Source organism: Patella vulgata, chromosome 1, assembly GCF_932274485.2.
Source record: "Patella vulgata chromosome 1, xgPatVulg1.2, whole genome shotgun sequence".
Classification (NCBI taxonomy): Eukaryota; Metazoa; Mollusca; class Gastropoda; family Patellidae; genus Patella; species Patella vulgata.
The window spans coordinates 90,078,455-90,096,230 of record NC_065879.2 but is presented as its reverse complement, the minus strand read 5'-3'; the positions used below and the strand labels follow the sequence as shown (position 1 = coordinate 90,096,230).

General features: G+C 38.8%; 1 protein-coding gene across 3 annotated transcripts; it reads left to right on the top strand.

Moving 5' to 3' along the window:
* The first annotated feature begins 897 nt into the window (after window positions 1–897).
* On the top strand, window positions 898–17,386 carry LOC126810331 (protocadherin gamma-A4). Of its 3 annotated transcripts, none has more exons than XM_050535333.2 (14): window positions 898–1,078; window positions 2,699–2,820; window positions 3,397–3,604; window positions 6,539–6,709; window positions 7,247–7,384; window positions 7,977–8,099; window positions 9,232–9,408; window positions 10,072–10,277; window positions 10,789–11,107; window positions 12,150–12,263; window positions 13,716–14,040; window positions 14,920–14,955; window positions 16,232–16,344; window positions 16,775–17,386. In XM_050535333.2, the coding sequence occupies exons 2-14, from the start codon at window positions 2,767–2,769 to the stop codon at window positions 16,810–16,812; spliced, it is 2,022 nt and encodes a 673-aa protein (XP_050391290.1). In that variant the 5' UTR covers window positions 898–1,078; window positions 2,699–2,766; the 3' UTR covers window positions 16,813–17,386. The 3 variants fall into 3 exon arrangements, with proteins under 3 accessions (XP_050391290.1, XP_050391297.1, XP_050391329.1); XM_050535340.2 differs by lacking the exon at window positions 898–1,078 and adding an exon at window positions 1,252–1,270; XM_050535372.2 differs by lacking the exons at window positions 898–1,078; window positions 2,699–2,820; window positions 3,397–3,604; window positions 6,539–6,709; window positions 7,247–7,384 and adding an exon at window positions 7,647–7,674.
* Window positions 17,387–17,776: the final 390 nt, after the last annotated feature.

The following is a 17,776-nucleotide window of genomic DNA, read 5'->3' as shown; positions in this document are numbered from 1 at the left end:
TGACGTGCTCATAAAAGAACTTGGAATTCGATACAAAGTGTGCGCAAAATATCTTTCATCGAACACCGCATGGAGTATGCCCGTCATTATTTAGACCCGATTAATGCAAAACAGTAGGATACCACCCACCACCCACTCTCTCTCTCTCTCTCTCTCTCTCTCACACACGCAATCCCTTGTTAGTGATGCAGGACGAAGGACCTGATAAAGACAGCTGTCGAGTCGTTTGGATGGGACGATTAACCGAGGTCCCGTGTATACATTGACATGCGCGTAAAAGATCCTCTGACGGTTAGAATTCGATATCAGAGTAGGCCATAGTGCCAATGCCCGGTCCAAATGTCCCTCATAGAACGCTGTAAGGTGTACGCCCGTCTTTATTCGCTCAGTATAGGAGCAGAACAGTATGATGTTCCACTTCAATTCATTTCATGTCTATCACCCCCCCCCCCTCTCTCTCTCTCTCAATCAGAGCTTTTAACTGATATACTTGTAAAATTACTACAGTATAATAGCCCCCCTTAAACTATCCCAACTAGCTCTGCCCCTTTTATATCGTTATTACTATCTAACAATGATTGACACGTTTTATTATCCCAAAGTTTCTCTTTGTAGTTTACCATACAATCGTCAGACGCCTCAATATTAATATCGCTTTCAAATTAACAAAACAAATGTCAACATTGGGTTCAATGGTTTTGAAGTACCTCGTTCATTCATTCAATTCATTTATGTAGTTGATACGTAGCCAAATATTTTTATAACGGCGTTTTTACTTTTAGAGTAAAATATATTCTCAGTTCGGGATTTTGTTTAACTTTAGAGTAAATGTATTTTGGAATCTGTAAATATTCTTAACTATTTTAGAGTAAATATTCTAAACTTTGGTTTAACTTTAGAGTAAATATGTTCTAAACTATGTTTAAACTTTATAGAGTAAATATATTCTAAACAATGTTTTAACTTTAGAGTGGAGTAAATATATTCTGTTTAACTCTGGAGTAAAATATATTCCGAGTTCGGGATTTTGTTTTTAATTTGCAATAAATATATTCTGGATTCTGGACTGTGTTTTAAGGTAGGTTTTAGACTTCACTCATAGGTATTCAGGATTTTGGACTGTGTTTTAAAGTAGGTATTCTGGATTTTGGACTGTTTTAAGGTAGAGGTTTTAGACTTCACTCAGTGATATTCTAGATTTTGGACTGTGTTTTAAGGTAGGTTTTAGACTTCATTCATAGATATTCTGGATTCTGGACTGTGTTTTAAGGTAAGTTTAGACTTCGCTCACAGATATAATATTCTGGATTCTCGACTGTGTTTTAAAGTAAGTTTAGACTTCGCTCACAGATATTCTGTATTCTGGACTGTGTTTTAAGGTAAGTTTAGACTTCATTAACAGACATTTTTCAGACAGCCACGGTGGCTCGGTGAATAAGGTGCTTGCTCTGTACCCAAGGTTCGATCGCGGTGTTGATCGGTACAGTTCCTCAGGATTTTCCAGCCTGGTTTCCCATTGGTGAAGGACGGACAGCATGACAAGAAACGACGTCTAGTCGTTTGGATGGTATATAAAAAAACTTGTAGTACAGCACATTGCATGGCGTATGCCCGTCTTCATCAGACCGATTGCAAGAAAACAGTAGATCGTAAAACCTCATTTTGTATGTTAAACTAGTTAGTCCGAAATATCAGGCTCCCTCCCAAGACTTAGTCACTAAGTTTAGTCCGAAATATCTGACTTCATCCCAAACCCAAGCAGGGCTGTAACTAGCTCAGAGCAACGGGGGTGGGGATGGGGCGGGAAGTGTTCTCAGGGGTGCTGTAAAATTGACGGACCATGTATATCTATTGATCTATTGTTTTTATGGTCGGCAATTTTTTCATGGGGGGGGGGGGGGCTAGTTACGGGCCTGAGCCCAAGGGAAATATCGGCTCCCCCCCACCCCCCCTGCTTAGAGTTTTATGGCTTGAAAACTAATTCTGACTTGGCAAAATGGCAATCTAATTAAAATACAGATCTATATTTCGTTTCGTTTTTTTTATACTTTCGATGGCCACACTACATGATGATCTGACAAGTTGTACTCGAGGGTCGTGTCAGGGGTCGTACGAACGGCTTTTGAACCTATGGCGTCAGACATTGATTAATCAATCAGCGTTGGCGTTTCTAGTGGTATTATACCCATAGTTCCGTGCATGGAATGCCAAGAATTCGTCGTAACAAACTGTTTCATTGGCTTATCCCTCACTTCCACCAGAACGCCGGTAATATAACAACTCTTCCAGATCCTAGTGTAGTAAAGATAAGTAAAATGAAATTTTGAACTATAAAAAAACGAAACGAAATAGGATCTGTGTTTTAATCAGATTGGCAAAATGGTGACATTGACTCGAGGTTTTGATTCTTGTAATAAACGTCTCCGTACAATAACATAACACGACATGATATCTGACGTAGGGCCTGACAAGGACAGCTGTCTAGTCGTTCGGATGGGACGATAAACCTAAGTTCCTTGTACACATTGGCGTGCACGTAAAAGATCCATTGGCAGTTGGAATCCGTAGCGGCGCTGCCCGGGCAAAATTTCCCCCATAGCCTACTGTATGGCGCATAATCGTCTTCATTAGCCCAGTTTAGGAACAGAACAGTAGGACGTAAAACCCCATTATTTCATTTCATTTCATTTCTTTTCAGGAAACTTGAAGCAGGTATAGACAAGATGCAGCGTTTATCGTTAAATATAATATAATATACGTTAAAAGATGATTCTATTCTGGTTAACAGCGGCTACCTTTCTTGGTAGAATAGATTCACAGGTATTTTATATTTTCGTTCTATTTCCACCCGTGTACATAATGGTGTGCACGTGAAAGAATCCTCGACAGTTGGAATATTTGATGAAGAGTTAATGGAAATACTGTTGTCCGGGCACAATATTCGTGAAGTGGATTATACACATTACGAGAGATACCGGTACGGGGAGAGAGAGAGTGTGAGAGAGAGGGGGGGGGAGGGAGGGAGAGAAAGAGGAGCGGGAGGAGAGAGAGAGAGACTTAGGGAGAGAGATAGAGGAAGGAGATGGGAGGGAGAGAGGAGAGAGAAGGAGAGAGGGGGTAGGGGGTAGAGCGAGAGAATTAGTCATAAAATAATTGAAGTATGTTATATCATGTTATATATGACTGGTATACTGTTAACCTCTAGTACTTGTAGTATATATCATGTTATATCTGACTGGTGACTGGTATAGTGTTAACCTCTAGTAGTATATATCATGTTCTGACTGGTGACTGGTATAGTGTTAACCTCTAGTAGTATATATCATGTTCTGGCTGGTGACTGGTGACTAGTATAGTGTTAACCTCTAGTTATATATCATGTTATATCTATTACAGCTGACTGATATAGTGTTAACCCCTGGAACAGTAAATCTAATAGAACGTCAAGCTAGTAACTACAACATAGCATCTGTAGCGGTGAACCCGCCTGGCACGGTGGTCAACTGTTACATCAAGGGAGTTGGAACGGATGTGACGCCATCTTCTCCTATCTTCACTGATCATCCGTTTACCAAGGCTTTTACAACTTCCGGTTTAGACGTCAGTAAGTAGGCTAACAATCAAATTGTGTGATCCCTTCTTTTTTCGAACATTGGCGTCGCTTACGTATAATTTTTTTTATGTCCCCTCCCATGTCCGTCCGTCCATTTACAATTCCTGTAAACGCTCTACATAGCAGAGTTCGTAGCAAAGTTAACGCCACTCTACAGTTCCGAGGTGGGGTGGATGGCCGAATGGTTAGCGCGTGTGCGTTGTATCATAAGGTCTGCCATTGAGTCAACTGGCGTGGTATCGATTCCCCGGTTGTACGTCTATCCTTCGTGGGTTTTCTCCGGGTCTAAAGAGTCCTACATGCAAGCGAATTATTGAAATAAAATTAAACCATATGTTAGTCCCGAAATGACCTAGATTGTGTTGAGTGATCGTTAAACCCTATTTGTCTTTTAATAAGCTAACGATAAATTAAATAATCGAGATTTTGTTTATTATCTTACCAATGGTACAATAGAGACTTCAAACACCCATAACACCCCCCCCCCTCTCTCTCTCTCTCTCTCTCTCTCTCTCTCACACACACACACACACACACACACAAATTATTGTTAAGAATGAGTTCGCGAGAGAATCATGCAAAATTTTGAAAAACCGGCACAAGCGGTGTCGGGCGATTTTGACCAAACTTTGCAGATTTGGTCATTGGGTAATTATACCCCACATGAAATATGAGGGTCACCAACCTTGAAGTTACGGAGAACCAGCTATGGCGATTTTAGTGTTAAAAACCGGTCATTTTTTTTTATAAAAAAAATTCCTTAAATTCAAATATTTCCCATAAATTGTCTATTGATTTTTTATTTTTTTAAATTATTTTTTTATGAATGATCATGTCTACTACTTCAATATATATGACTATTAAAATTTTCCGACAACCATTTCAGGCTATGAGGAATTTATTTTGAGACGTAGTTTTTGCTATATGCTAAAACATATAAATATCATGATGATATATCTCACCCACTGCGGGGGGCTGAGGACAATTATATTTATAATGGAAGTTGATGACTTATAATACTAATATTTGGTTTTGACAAAATGACTGGCACGGATTTCTTTCATATTAAATTTGATGGTCGAACTTGAAGAAAATGACTTCATTTTTGACATCATTTTTCCAATAAAATCATCCATTGACTGGATTATTAGGCCTGATAATGTCCCATGCAACCGCCTACCAGCAACCCTGTGTAGGGCCGGTACAGATGATTCGGGAGTTCCACAAGGATCAGTCCTTGGGCCTGTCCTTTATGTAATGTATACTAAGAAATTGGGACAACTAATCGATAAGCGTGGTTTCTAGGACGGCATTCTTATGCAGATGATACACAACTGATCGCAAGTTATTCCCTTTCAAAAACTGTTTCATTCCCTAATTATTCTGACATCAAATTGTGTACACATGACATTAAAGATAGAATGACAAGAAATATGTTGAAATTATATTTAATTAAATTAAGTAAATCAGAATGTATTTTATGTGGTCCAAATACACATCTGAAAAATACAAGTTCAAATGATGTGGTTGTACGAGATGCAATATTTGTACCATGAGACACTATGAAGAGGTTAGGTGTCCTCTTGGGGTCCAATTTGAGCATGGACAGTTACATTAGTGAAAATTGGCCATATAAACACTTTATTAGCCAGGAAGCAGCGGCTACACTTATATGTTTTTTGGTATTCTCAAGGATTGACTACTGTAACAGCTTGTTAGTAGGAACATCTAGTGCCAATATTAAAATACATCAACTTGTAGAAAATACTGCAGCTCGAATTCTTACCAGATCACCAAACACTCTCATATTACTCCTGTTCTGAAATCAATCTATTGGCTGCCAATCATCTTCAAAAGTCTGTCTCTGACGTATCAGTGTGTGAATGGCTTAGCTCAAATATACTTATCTAACTTTATGCACATACAAATTCCCTCGAGTAACCTCCGACCGAACACACATTCATCACATTCATCAGGTGGAAATTAATATCATTTGGATACGGATCGTGCTCAGTGAATGCGCCTAAACGGCGTAACAATCTTCCAGAGATCATTAAATCATCTCAAACCCTTTCTTGTTTTACATCAAGACTTATCAAGATTAATTAAATTAATTTAATTGTATGCGCAGTGGACATTCTTCTGTGCACGGAGTACGTGTGCTATATAAATGTACATATTAATAACATTATTATTATTCGTCAGGCCGAAGTTAGATTTGCACTTTCGTTTAATCTGGGGTCTTCCCTAAAACTTTGGACAGTGATTTAAGGTATTGGAAGTATTGTTCGTCTTCAAACATTATTGTTTACATTGTAGCCATGTTGATAGCCTCGTTTGTCACACAATTAGTGTTTCTGCAATATTCTGCTATGCACTGGTTAATTGGGCGTAATAAATTTCGTGAATCATGACGTAACGTTATGTTAACATATTTGAAACTCTGTTTAAACCAGAATAATATTGTTACACAGTTAGGTATTGGTTGTTAATCGGACTATTGACCAATCATAATTTGGAACAGAAATTTGCTTTCATTACGCAGTGTTGAGTAGGATTAGGTATAATCAAACGAAACATTGCGGGGAGTATGCTAAAATAGTGACCTTACGGTCATATACAATTTGTTTTTTGTCTTTTTGAAATATCGCTTGATTCGTTTGTCAAGTATAGACAGACTATCAGTACTATCACTTTAACCGTTTCTTATTCACAGCCCATCCACTCTTACGCGTTCTGTACCATTTTTCATTACAACAAATGCCTGAGTATAAATTTAAAATTCTGAATTGATATGGGCTTCTGCCTGTTCTGCCATCAAGGTTTGACACACACCAATATCTCAGCCCCCCTCGTGGTAAAAAGCCTAGTTTCGAAAGATTTCGATGTTTGCCAATTTTTACACTTTAATCTTTTCTTTTGCAGGTTGGTATTTCTTCTTCGATGCCTCAAGTTCAAACAAGTTAAACTTTGACGTATATCAGAGATATGACGTCACTATAGAGTGTGCTGATGTCAATAATAATTTACGTAGTGCAATAGTAGTAGTGAATGTTATAGACAATGATGCCCCAGTTATTACGGATGCTCCTATGAGTAAGTTGCCATTTTTATCCTTACTTCAAAATGAAATCAAATGGGGTTTAACGTCCTACTGTTCTGCTCCGACTTGGCTAATGAAGACGCCCGGGCAGCGGCACTATGACCTACTCTTATATCGAATTCCAACTTCCAAGTGATCTTTAACGTGCAAGCCAATGTATACACGAGACTTCGGTTTTTCGTCCCATGCGAACGACCAGACATCTCTTTAAAAGATGACTGCTTTCAGCATGTGACGCCACATCACGCGGCGTCAACCACTGGCTTAATGACAATGGTTACTGGTCCGGACAGAATGGTGCCTTTTACTTATTTTACTTACTAATTTACACTAAATAGGAATTTGTTTTACCTACAAATAGTTGAAACGCCTTTATTTATGTTTCTAAATCTTTTTTTCATGCGTTTGATTTGTGTGTACGGTGTATATGTATGTTGTGTATTTGTGTGTAATATGTTTGTGTATTTGTGTGTAATGTGTATATGTATGTCGTATATTTGTGTATGTATACATATGGTATTGTTTTACAGTCAATATACCAGTGACAGCAGACGGAGTAATGAAGGGTGATTTGTTATATACAGTAACAGCCAGTGATCCCGATGTTGATCCTATAACATATTCATATGGTGTAACCCCACCTCTAGATATATTCACTATAAACCCAGGTAAGTATACCCCCACCTCTAGATATATTCACTATAAACCCAGGCAAGTATTACATCTCCTCTATATATATTCACTATAAACTCAGGTAAGTATAACCCCACCACTAGATACACTAGAACCCCATCTATATATATTCACTATAAACCCACACCTAGATATATTCACTATAAACCCAGGTAAGTATACCTCCACCTCTAGATATATTCACTATAAACCCGGGTTAGTATAAACCCACCTCTAGATATATTCACTATAAACCCACCTCTAGATATATTCACTATAAACCCAGGTAAGCATAGCCCCTCCTCTAGATATATTCACTATAAACCCAAGTAAGAATAACACCACCACTAGATATATTCTCTATAACCCCACCAATAGATATATTCACTATAAACCCAGGAAAGTATATCCCCACCTCTAGATATATTCATTACAAGCTCATGTAAATATTTTTCACGGGTTAAACAACCCTAAAAGTTCCTCAAAATAATCGCCCGCCCGAATGAAATTGTTCAATTGAGCTATTTTTGGACTGATATTCCTGTTAGAGATTCCGGGATTTAACTGATATTGTAATCTTTGTTTCAGCTACGAACGAGATACGGGCAAAGGTTGATTTTGTAGCAGTAGGGGAATCCCCTGTCAACTTGAGTCTGGTTGTTAGTGATGGTGATAAATCAACACAGTTAGATATTATTTTAGAAATTTCCGGTAAGTTTACTAAATTAATTAAACATACATTAGTTAAGAGTTTAATAAAGAGTTGGCCATTCTTGCTATAATAATTCAAAAATGGATGATAAAAAAAGAAAATATTGAAAATTTGAATCAAATTACTTTATTCTGAACGGAGTTGTCACTGTTGGAAGTTTGGACTAGAAATAGGCATCAACTGTGTCCGCACCGTCTACGAGAATTGCCGATCGTTTGATTGACAGACGATAATTCCACCCACATATTCTCGATTATCAAGTAACAATCTCAGTGGCTATGGTACCCTCGCTTAGTTTCCGATAGTGGCGTCAATGACTAAGGGTAAACGTTAGCTTGATCGGCAATATCTTGATTTAATTTTAAATGGACGACTGTTTAACTCTAAGCTGTATCCAAGCCATCCGATGGTCTACAGAGTTCATTTTGAGCTAGCTTGTCATGTAAAAAAAGGTCTAATTAATAATTTCTATAACATCTGAAGCCTCAATAAAGTCTTGCAATCTTGCACAATGTATGTTTAATATACACATGGACGAAACGTCTGAAATGCAGTGTGTTATCAGGGAAATGTTGCCTACTCTTATGTGATCCATGTATTGTATGTGATCCATGCATGTCATATGTCATATGATCCATGTATTGTATGTGATCCATGCATTGTATGTGGTGTGATCCATGTATTGTATGTGATTCCATGCATTGTATGTGGTGTGATCCATGTATTGTATGTGATCCATGTATTGTATGTGATCCATGTATTGTATGTGTTGTATGTAATGTGATCCATGTATTGTATGTGATCCATGTATTTTATGTCATATGATCCATGTATTTTATGTCATATGATCCATGCATTCATTGTATGTGATGTGATCCATGTATTGTTTGTGATCCATGCATTGTATGTGATCCATGTATTGTATGTGATCCATGTATTGTATGTGATGTGATCCATGTATTGTATTGACACATGCATTGTATGTGGTGTGACCCATGTATTGTATGTGATCCATGCATTGTATGTGATGTGATCCATGTATTGTATTGATATATGCATTTTATGGGATCCGTGTATTGTATGTGATGTGATCCATGTATTTTATGTGATCCGTGTATTTTATGTGTGTAGATTTGAATGTTCGTCCAGAGATCACCAACCTACCAGCGGAAAGTCGAATACCCGAGAACACAGCACCAGGAACAGAATTACTGACTCTACTGTACCTGGATCCGGATCAAACAGCCCCGTTTATACCAACCTGTAATGTTACACCTAATACACAGTTACCGGTGTTTGATATCATAGGTGAGACTTGATTAGCTTTACTCATCATATGTGTCTGTGTGTGTGTGTGAGAGAGAGAGAGAGAGAGAGAAAGAGAGAGAGAGAGGGGGTACCGTCCAGCCGATACAAACCAGGTTAATACATAATTCGCAGGTGTCTGTAGCTGTAGAAGGAAACTGGAGAAATCTACAAATGCTACAAATCGACTTTAGCATGTTCACATAGCCCAGAATTGCTGTTCGTACCCTCAACGTCTAATATTGTTCCTGGGAATAACAAGCCAGATGAAACAAACTGAATAGTTAGCTAATAATAATAATAATATAATGAATTTATAAAGCGCCTGAATTCCAGTAACAATTACTGCTCCGCGGCGCTAAAGATATTTAGCTATCTTTAGTTTATTTATATATATATATATATATAATTTACTAATGGTATCCATTACAGGAAGTAGAATAGTACTATCAACCGGAAGTGACTTCAAGAATCGTTTAGTATTTATGTTAACTATGGTTTCTGTTACAGGACGTAGAATAGTACTATCAACCGGAAGTGACATCAAGAATCGTTTAGTATTTATGTTAACTATGGTTTCTGGTACAGGAAGTAGAATAGTATTATCAACCGAAGGTGACATCGAGAATCGTTTAGTATTTATGTTAACTATGGTTTCTGTTACAGGAAGTAGAATACTGGTATCAACCGGAAGTGACGGTAAAAATCGTTTGGATTATGAAGGTATAAAGAAGTATGAGATAGATTGTTTTATTACAGATCAATATCTCGAGTCGTTAGGTCCGGACATCTTAACTGTTAATATCGATGACGTTAATGAAAAACCAGAGTTTGCTCAACAAATGTACACCTGTATTCTACAGGAGTCACCGGTAAGTTTTGAGGGGAGGGGCTTACACGGCAAGGGAGGCAGGGCTTAACGGGTACAGGGGGAGGGGCTTACGCGGCAAAGGAGGGACACAAGGGAAGAGACTTACTTGGTGAATTAGGTGTTTACAGGGAGAATGATTGGCTTCGGTCTTACTGGGTGAATAAGGAGGTGGGGTTTGCAGACTTATTAGACTGAGTGGGGTGGTGGGGAATAGGACCAAGCGAATGGACGTACATGGCGAAGGAGTTGGGGCTTACAGGGTAAAGAGGAGGGGGCTTAAACGGCGAATCAGGTGAACGGATAGACGAGATTTGCGGGCGAAGGGAAGGTGAGGGCAAAGGGGACTTACAGGAACCATTTGGAGTTAGTTTTTCCCGTCTACAGTCTACTGGGTCTGATTTAATTGAAGATCAGACATTGTACTTATTGGTTCGGAAGTAACCCTATTTTTTTCTTTTAAATCCTTTCTCTCGAATGCCACCAAATCAGCTATAAAGGTCTCTTTTTTGTAGGCATTGGATTCAACATGTGACTTGAATCTAAACGTAAAAGATCCGGAAGGCGGCGCTGTAACCATATCCATTAAATCGAGCCCTGACAGTCAGCGTTTCCGGTTTACGTCCCCGACAGCCGATAGACTGACGTTTTCTGTTAACTATGATATTGATGGTAACGCTATGCCGAGTAGTCTGACGATTGATATCGAGGCAAGAGATAGCGCAGGACAAGTTGGTACGGCTCAGATACAAGTCACAGTTACAGACAGGAACGATAACTCTCCCGTCATCACAGCGACACAAATAATAGACCTTACACCAGCATCACCTATAGGTAAGTTTCCTTCTCTAAGCCAGGAACAATAACCCTCTCTTGTCACTAATGATTTCCCCATTGACTTTAATGTTAATTCTCGTCTCTTAGACTGGCTCTAACTTTTTACCAAATTTTCGATGGGTAGAACGCTTTCTACCACTGTTGGAGCAACATGTGGCAACCTCTTGCCCAAAAGCAGGTATGAGGTTTTTCATGAAAAACTTGAGATACAAGTAGAGACAAGTAAACATGCAATTTTCGGCCCTACATTTCAACCTAATCAACCTCTTAACTCTTGTATACACTCTTCCACCTCAAAATCATGAATATTCACCAAATCTTGGAAGAAAATGTTTTTTTTTCAAAACCCTTTTCTTCGATACTACACCAAAAAGTCGCCATGCAAAAGGGGGGGGGGGGAGGAAAAGGGAGAGAAAGACTAAAAATAGCTTTGGCTCTTGTTTTACGGCGTAGGAATATTTGGTGAGCTCTGTCCAAACAAATAATAAATCTAACGCCCCACTGCACGAAAAACCAAACCGACATGACAAACCACCCAGACACCTCAGGAAATATACAATAAATATAAATTCAAGTTAATTATTGACCCGACAGTTTAAGGATTGTTGAAGTTTCAAAACGGAAATAATCAACCAACACAACTAACCAAATTAACGACACTGTCCGGTCAAAAGTTCCCTTTCTTCGTGGCATATTCCAGTCTTCATAAGCAGAGTCCGGACAGCACTCTTCGTGGCGTATTCCAATTTTTATTAACAGATTTGTCGCAGAACAGCACGACAATAAAACTCCATTACATTTCATTTCTAATTAAAGGACAGTTTGTCCGTTCTGATTCAAGGTTTTAAATGGTTAAAAGTCATCCAACAATGAATTGAAAGTTTTGGGGGGATAAAATCCAAATTTTAGTAATTTGATTGGGTAATATTAGATTGATTTTAGTGCTTAGCCAATCAAAATTTGGATTTTATCTTTAGTTAAGATTTCGAGAAACAGGGCCATTTGACATCTATACTCTGTTTTATTTTTGTTTGACCAGGCGCTGTTGGTACTGTACAAGCTACTGATGCTGATAGTGGTCTGAATGGTGAAATAGAGTATATTTTAACGGCTATGAACCCAGCCACAACCTCAGATTATATTGTACTGCTTGGTAAGTAGCATCCTCGGTTACCCAGTTGTCTCATTCCGTTCTACTCCACTATACCCTGGGTTAATCCATAGGGTTTCCACGATTTTAAATTATCTGCCCTGGCCTAGAATGTAGCTACAGTCTACGAACCAATCAGAAAACAGTTTACAAACCAATCGTTTCGTCTTCGTTTTTATAAGGGTAGATAACCAATTAACCATATTCATGTCAATTTACTGAATGATTTAAGTAAATAATGTATATATTTATAATTTATTTATATTTAATTGTATTATCAAAATCTGTAGTTGTGTTGTTGATTTCTAATTTGTATAACATCTATATGTTTGACTTTTGTTATTATTATTACTATTCGTTCTTTGTCTGAAATATGCCATTCTGTTATGTTTATTATTATTGAACTTATACTTGGCAATTTGATTCTCATTAACATAATATATAATTGGTTGTTAATAATTACGCATTTAGAATAGGCCAACTCCTAACATTGTCCGATGATAGTTACTTACTTTTGCCAACTTCCCTTTCAAATAAAAATTTATGGGATTGGTCGATAAAAATAGCACAATCATCAAGGGCGGATAACTTGAAAACGTGTCCCCCCCCCAATATATTAACCCAGGGTATAGTGGAGTAGAACGGAATGAGTACACTGGGTAACCGAGGATAGGTAAGTAGCACCTACAAGCTTAACCTGCTCGTAAATCGGGGGCGGGTACCTTCGTACGCCAGTTAACTTTGAAAGTAAAGGGTTCGATCACCACTGCTGGCTGGCTAAATCTATTTGTTAAGGCCAGCTTAATTTTCGCCAAGGTCGCTGAGATGTAAATAAGGTTAGGGCACGTGATTGTTGCCGAGATTGTAGATTAGAGTAAGCATTAGGGCTAGGTCCAGGTTTAGGGTCAGGGTTTGGATTAGCCCTAGCCCTTTTTACATCTCGTGACCTTTGACCAAACTTGAAGTTGGCCTTATCAAATAGATCTAACCGTGCTGGCTAGCAATCGGAAATGACGTAAGACAATGGTGGTGAGCAATTTGACTAGACGTAAGACAATGGTGGGTAACAACCAGCTAACTGCAAGTAAAGGGTTCGATCGCCAGTGGTGGCTAGCATCTGACTAGACGTAAGACAATGGTGGCAATTTGACTAGACGTAGGACAATGGTGGTTAGCAATTGGACTAGACGTAGGACAATGGTGGCTAGCAATTGGACTAGACGAAGGACAATGGTGGCTAGCAATTTGACTAGACGTAGGACAATGGTGGTTAGCTGTCGTGAGTCAATGATGGCTAGCAGTCAGGCTAGACATAAGGCAATGTTGACCAGCAATCTGATTAGACCACAGACAATGGCGGCTAACCGTCCGAGACATAAATGAATGGTGACAATCGGACGACACATAAGACAATGCCATGTTACTGCTTTAAAATAAATGAACTTCCTTTTACAGAATCGGGAGAGATACAGTATATTAAGAAATTCCCAGACTCATTGTTAGACAGTGCTGCCCTCTTGACAATACAGGCCAGAGATAAAGGGACACCACCCAGATCTACTTCCGATATCGTCACAGTTCGTTTCCTAGGCGACACGACTCAACCTACTAATCAGAATGATCAGCAGGCAGGAACTGTAGCTTCAGAGACAAGATTTTTCGACGAACCAGCCAACATTGCCATAGTTACCGTGATAGGCATTGTTCTGTTCCTGGCAGTATTGGTGGCCTTCTATTTTTGTATAAAGAAAATGTTGCTTGGTTACTGCTGTGGTCCCAGGTAAGACATAACCTATTGAAATATTATACACAGCCAAAATGGCCAAAACTGATAGTGCTCTGTCAATTGTCTCGGCTCATTTTCTCTACGAGATTTACTTACGGTCGTGGTAGGCTGAAGTCTAGGGCGAGTCTCTAGACGGGCAAACGCCATACAATGTGCTATGAGGGAAATTTTGCCCGGGCAGCGGCACTACGGCCTACTCTTATATCGAATTTCAACTGTCAAGGGATCTTTTACGTACACGCCAATGTGTACACGGGACCTCGGTTGTTCGTCTCATCCGAATGACTAGACATCTGTCCTTATCAGGCCCTCCGTCCTGCATCACTGACAAGGGGGACACCACGCCGGAAAATCTGGATGAACTTTCTCGGCCAATGCAGGGATCGAACATCAGACCTCCAGGCTAGCGAGCCAGCGTCTTACCCACTTAGCCACCGTGATTCCCTACTTTCATTTCATTTCTTACATGTACTATAGTCTTACGCATCCGACAGGGGGCGTTGGATGGCCGAATGGTTAGCACGTGCGCGCTGTATCATAAAGCCTGTCATTGAGTCAACTGGCGTGGTTTCGAATCCCCGGTTGTACGTGACAAGGAGTAGGGTCGCCTGTCCAACCTCGTGGGTTTTCTCCGTGTCCTCCGGTTTCCTCCCACTGCGAAAGACCCCCTCTCTCTCTCTCTCTCTCTCTCTCTCGCATCCGTCAAAATACTCGGTTTTGCTCAATGGTGTTTAAAACACACCATCATCTTCCTCTAGTCGTGAGGTCTCCATTAGGCCAGTCGGAGCAGAAAAGTAGGACGTTAAACCCCCTCCCAAAAATGTTTTGAAATTGTTTGTGCCACATTTAACTTGGTTTTATACTCTGTTTCAGAAAACCGTCCAATGTTTATCCCACGTCTCAAGATTAGTAAGTATATTAACGTTAACACTATTGACCTATGACCTATGACTATATCTCGCTGTGGCGCAGCGTTTAAGGAGCTGACTCGCTAACTATGATCTCTGTGTTGGCGGAGAAAGTTCCTCTGGAATAGGGCCTTGAATGGAACGATGTCTAGTGCTTCGATTGAGGCTAAAAACTGGGGTCTCCTGTATGCATTGATATGAACGTAAAAGAACTCTTGACAGTTGGAATTCGAGAAAGGAGAAGGCCGTTGTATGGAAAAGGCCACCTCCATGTCCCCGGTATATATTCTCCATGATCAGTCTATAGATACAACTGGGACTAATAAATCAACAGATTTCGTATTTTGGGGGATATCAAATTGATTTCAGGCAAACTTAAAGGGACAATAACACTCTTGCTGGCTTGAAAGCTCCAGAAAATAAATAATATCTCTATCTAAGTACTAGATGTATCATCAATTAATTGAAATATTCTAAAATAGTACAATTTGTTGACCAGAATAAAGATTGGGACATATTATTCAGTTACAACAAGAGTGGTATTGAGCCTTTAAAGTAGCTAAGTCTCTAACTCAATATCATCCAAAGTCTTACACGTTGAAAACACGAACTATTTGTCAATTCAAGTCAACATTGATGTTGTGATCTTACCGGGAAAAGGTAGGCTTCTGATATCCAATCTTTAAGACAAAAGAAGCATTTTACCATTGGTACACGAATCGTTTCGGCGTCATTTGTAACAAGTGACCAGAAAGAACGAGGCTAGACATATTCCACACCTCATGTCAAATGGTGACGCCATATCTTATCTGGAGAGCATGCGCAATAGATTGGAATAACCAGACGCTAGAAATTTGCTATTTGGTTGAGACTCCTGCCGTATTTTGCTGGACATAACTGATTTGAAATTAGAGTCAAAACGGAAACAATTGAATGTAAATCAGTTTATATACAATCAGATTACATTATTATATGCGTTGCGACCCATTTGGGTCAATTTCTAGGTCCCAAATATTAGCGATTTAGCTCCTTTAAATTGTATGTGAAATAATGCTACAACTGTATGAAGCTTAAGTATAAATTTACATATGCCGGAAATTAGCGGGGCGATTTTGATTTTACCTCCGGAACTATAGAAAGCAGGTGTCGAAAACAATAGCAATTCTACAACAAAACTACGTGAGTCCACTCAGCTTATCATTTTGAAGATTTCAATTTGTAATGTAATCTTGGTTTTTGTTTTAAACTTTTAAGACACATTTTCTATCATTTTACAGTGGCCATTATGACGTCAAGAAAAAGGGATATTCTAAAGGTAGAGGTGATTATCCAGACTATCATAGAAGTGACAGTTTGTACAGTCGCGATATACGTTCTCCTTCGGTAATAGGTAAGTTAATAATTACCAGTAATCAATTTCAAATTGTAAAAATAGATTTGTTCTGAATGGAAGTTAAACAGGTTCAGTTCTTGTCTGTCTGGGTTAGCACCTAGTCGTTCTGATGGGAGAAAAAAATGACCATTGTATTCTTCTGGTGAGACGCGAAGCCGCATTCTATTCCATTCCGTGTTTTGGATGTAACCAAAATATACTGTTATAAATTTACGTCATCAGATAACGTTGTTTATATTTACGTCAACAGATAATGTATTTATTTTACGTCATCAGATATTGTTGTTTATATTTACTCATCAGCTATTAATTGTATTTAATTGACGTCATCGGATGATATTGTTTTTTCGCCATCAGATTTTGTTGTGTATTTTACGTCATCAGATTTTGTTGTGTACGTCATCAGATATTGTTTTGTATTTTTCAGATTACTATGATAACAGATCAATGCAAGGCAATGTTTAACTGGACAAAACAAAAATAATATGGAACATTTGGAATAATTTAAATTCTCTTCACTCACAGTCGCTTTCAATTTTCTGATTAAGTTCAGAAACAGCTAGATCTATTTGTTAAGGCCGACTCAATTTTTGTCAAGGTTGCTGAGATGTAAATAGGGTTAGGGCACTTGATTGTTGGCGAGAGATTGTAGGCGAGGGTCCGGGTAAGCGTTACGGCTAGGTCCACGGTTAGGGTTAGGGTTGGGATAAGCGCTAGCCCTGTTTACATCTCGTGACCTTTGACCAAACTTGAAGCTGGCCTTATCAAATAGATCTCACCGTTCAGAAACTGTTGCCATGATTGGCCACATTAACTCACCATATTCCCAATTCTCACTGGAATTTTCTGGCCATCTTTATTTTCGACCCATTGGGCATGAGGCATATTTTAAGGGAGGTGGGCCTAACATTATTTTGAACAGAGTAGGTATGGTTTTAGAAGCCTTTTAAATGTTTGTCCAAGCTCACCGTATTGTTTTTAAAATCTATTTTAACTCAGGAATATTTATAGTTAGTATCAATAAAGCATTTTGTCTTCATTTCTGTCTTTTGTAATCATTACGAGGGGGGAATCGATACCACGCCACTTGACTCACTGACAGACCTTGTGATTTCACACGCACGCGTTAAACCACTAGACAACCAAACACCCATAGTTTCAATATAGATATGTAGATCTGGAATGCTTGGTGGGGATTGGGATAACAGGACTGGATATTCTAAGGGCCCCCACCACCTCCCTCAATACATGGTCTGCGTTTTTATGAGAATATCCTTAGATTGTTCAAATGAGGAGAAATTCTGATGAATATTGAGAACAGCGAAGTGTTTTTCTTAGATTTATTAATCCATTTCATCAAAACCAAGACTAGAAATAGAAGATAAAAGTTGTTGATTTTCATCGTTTTTAATCAATGCAGAAAGAAAGA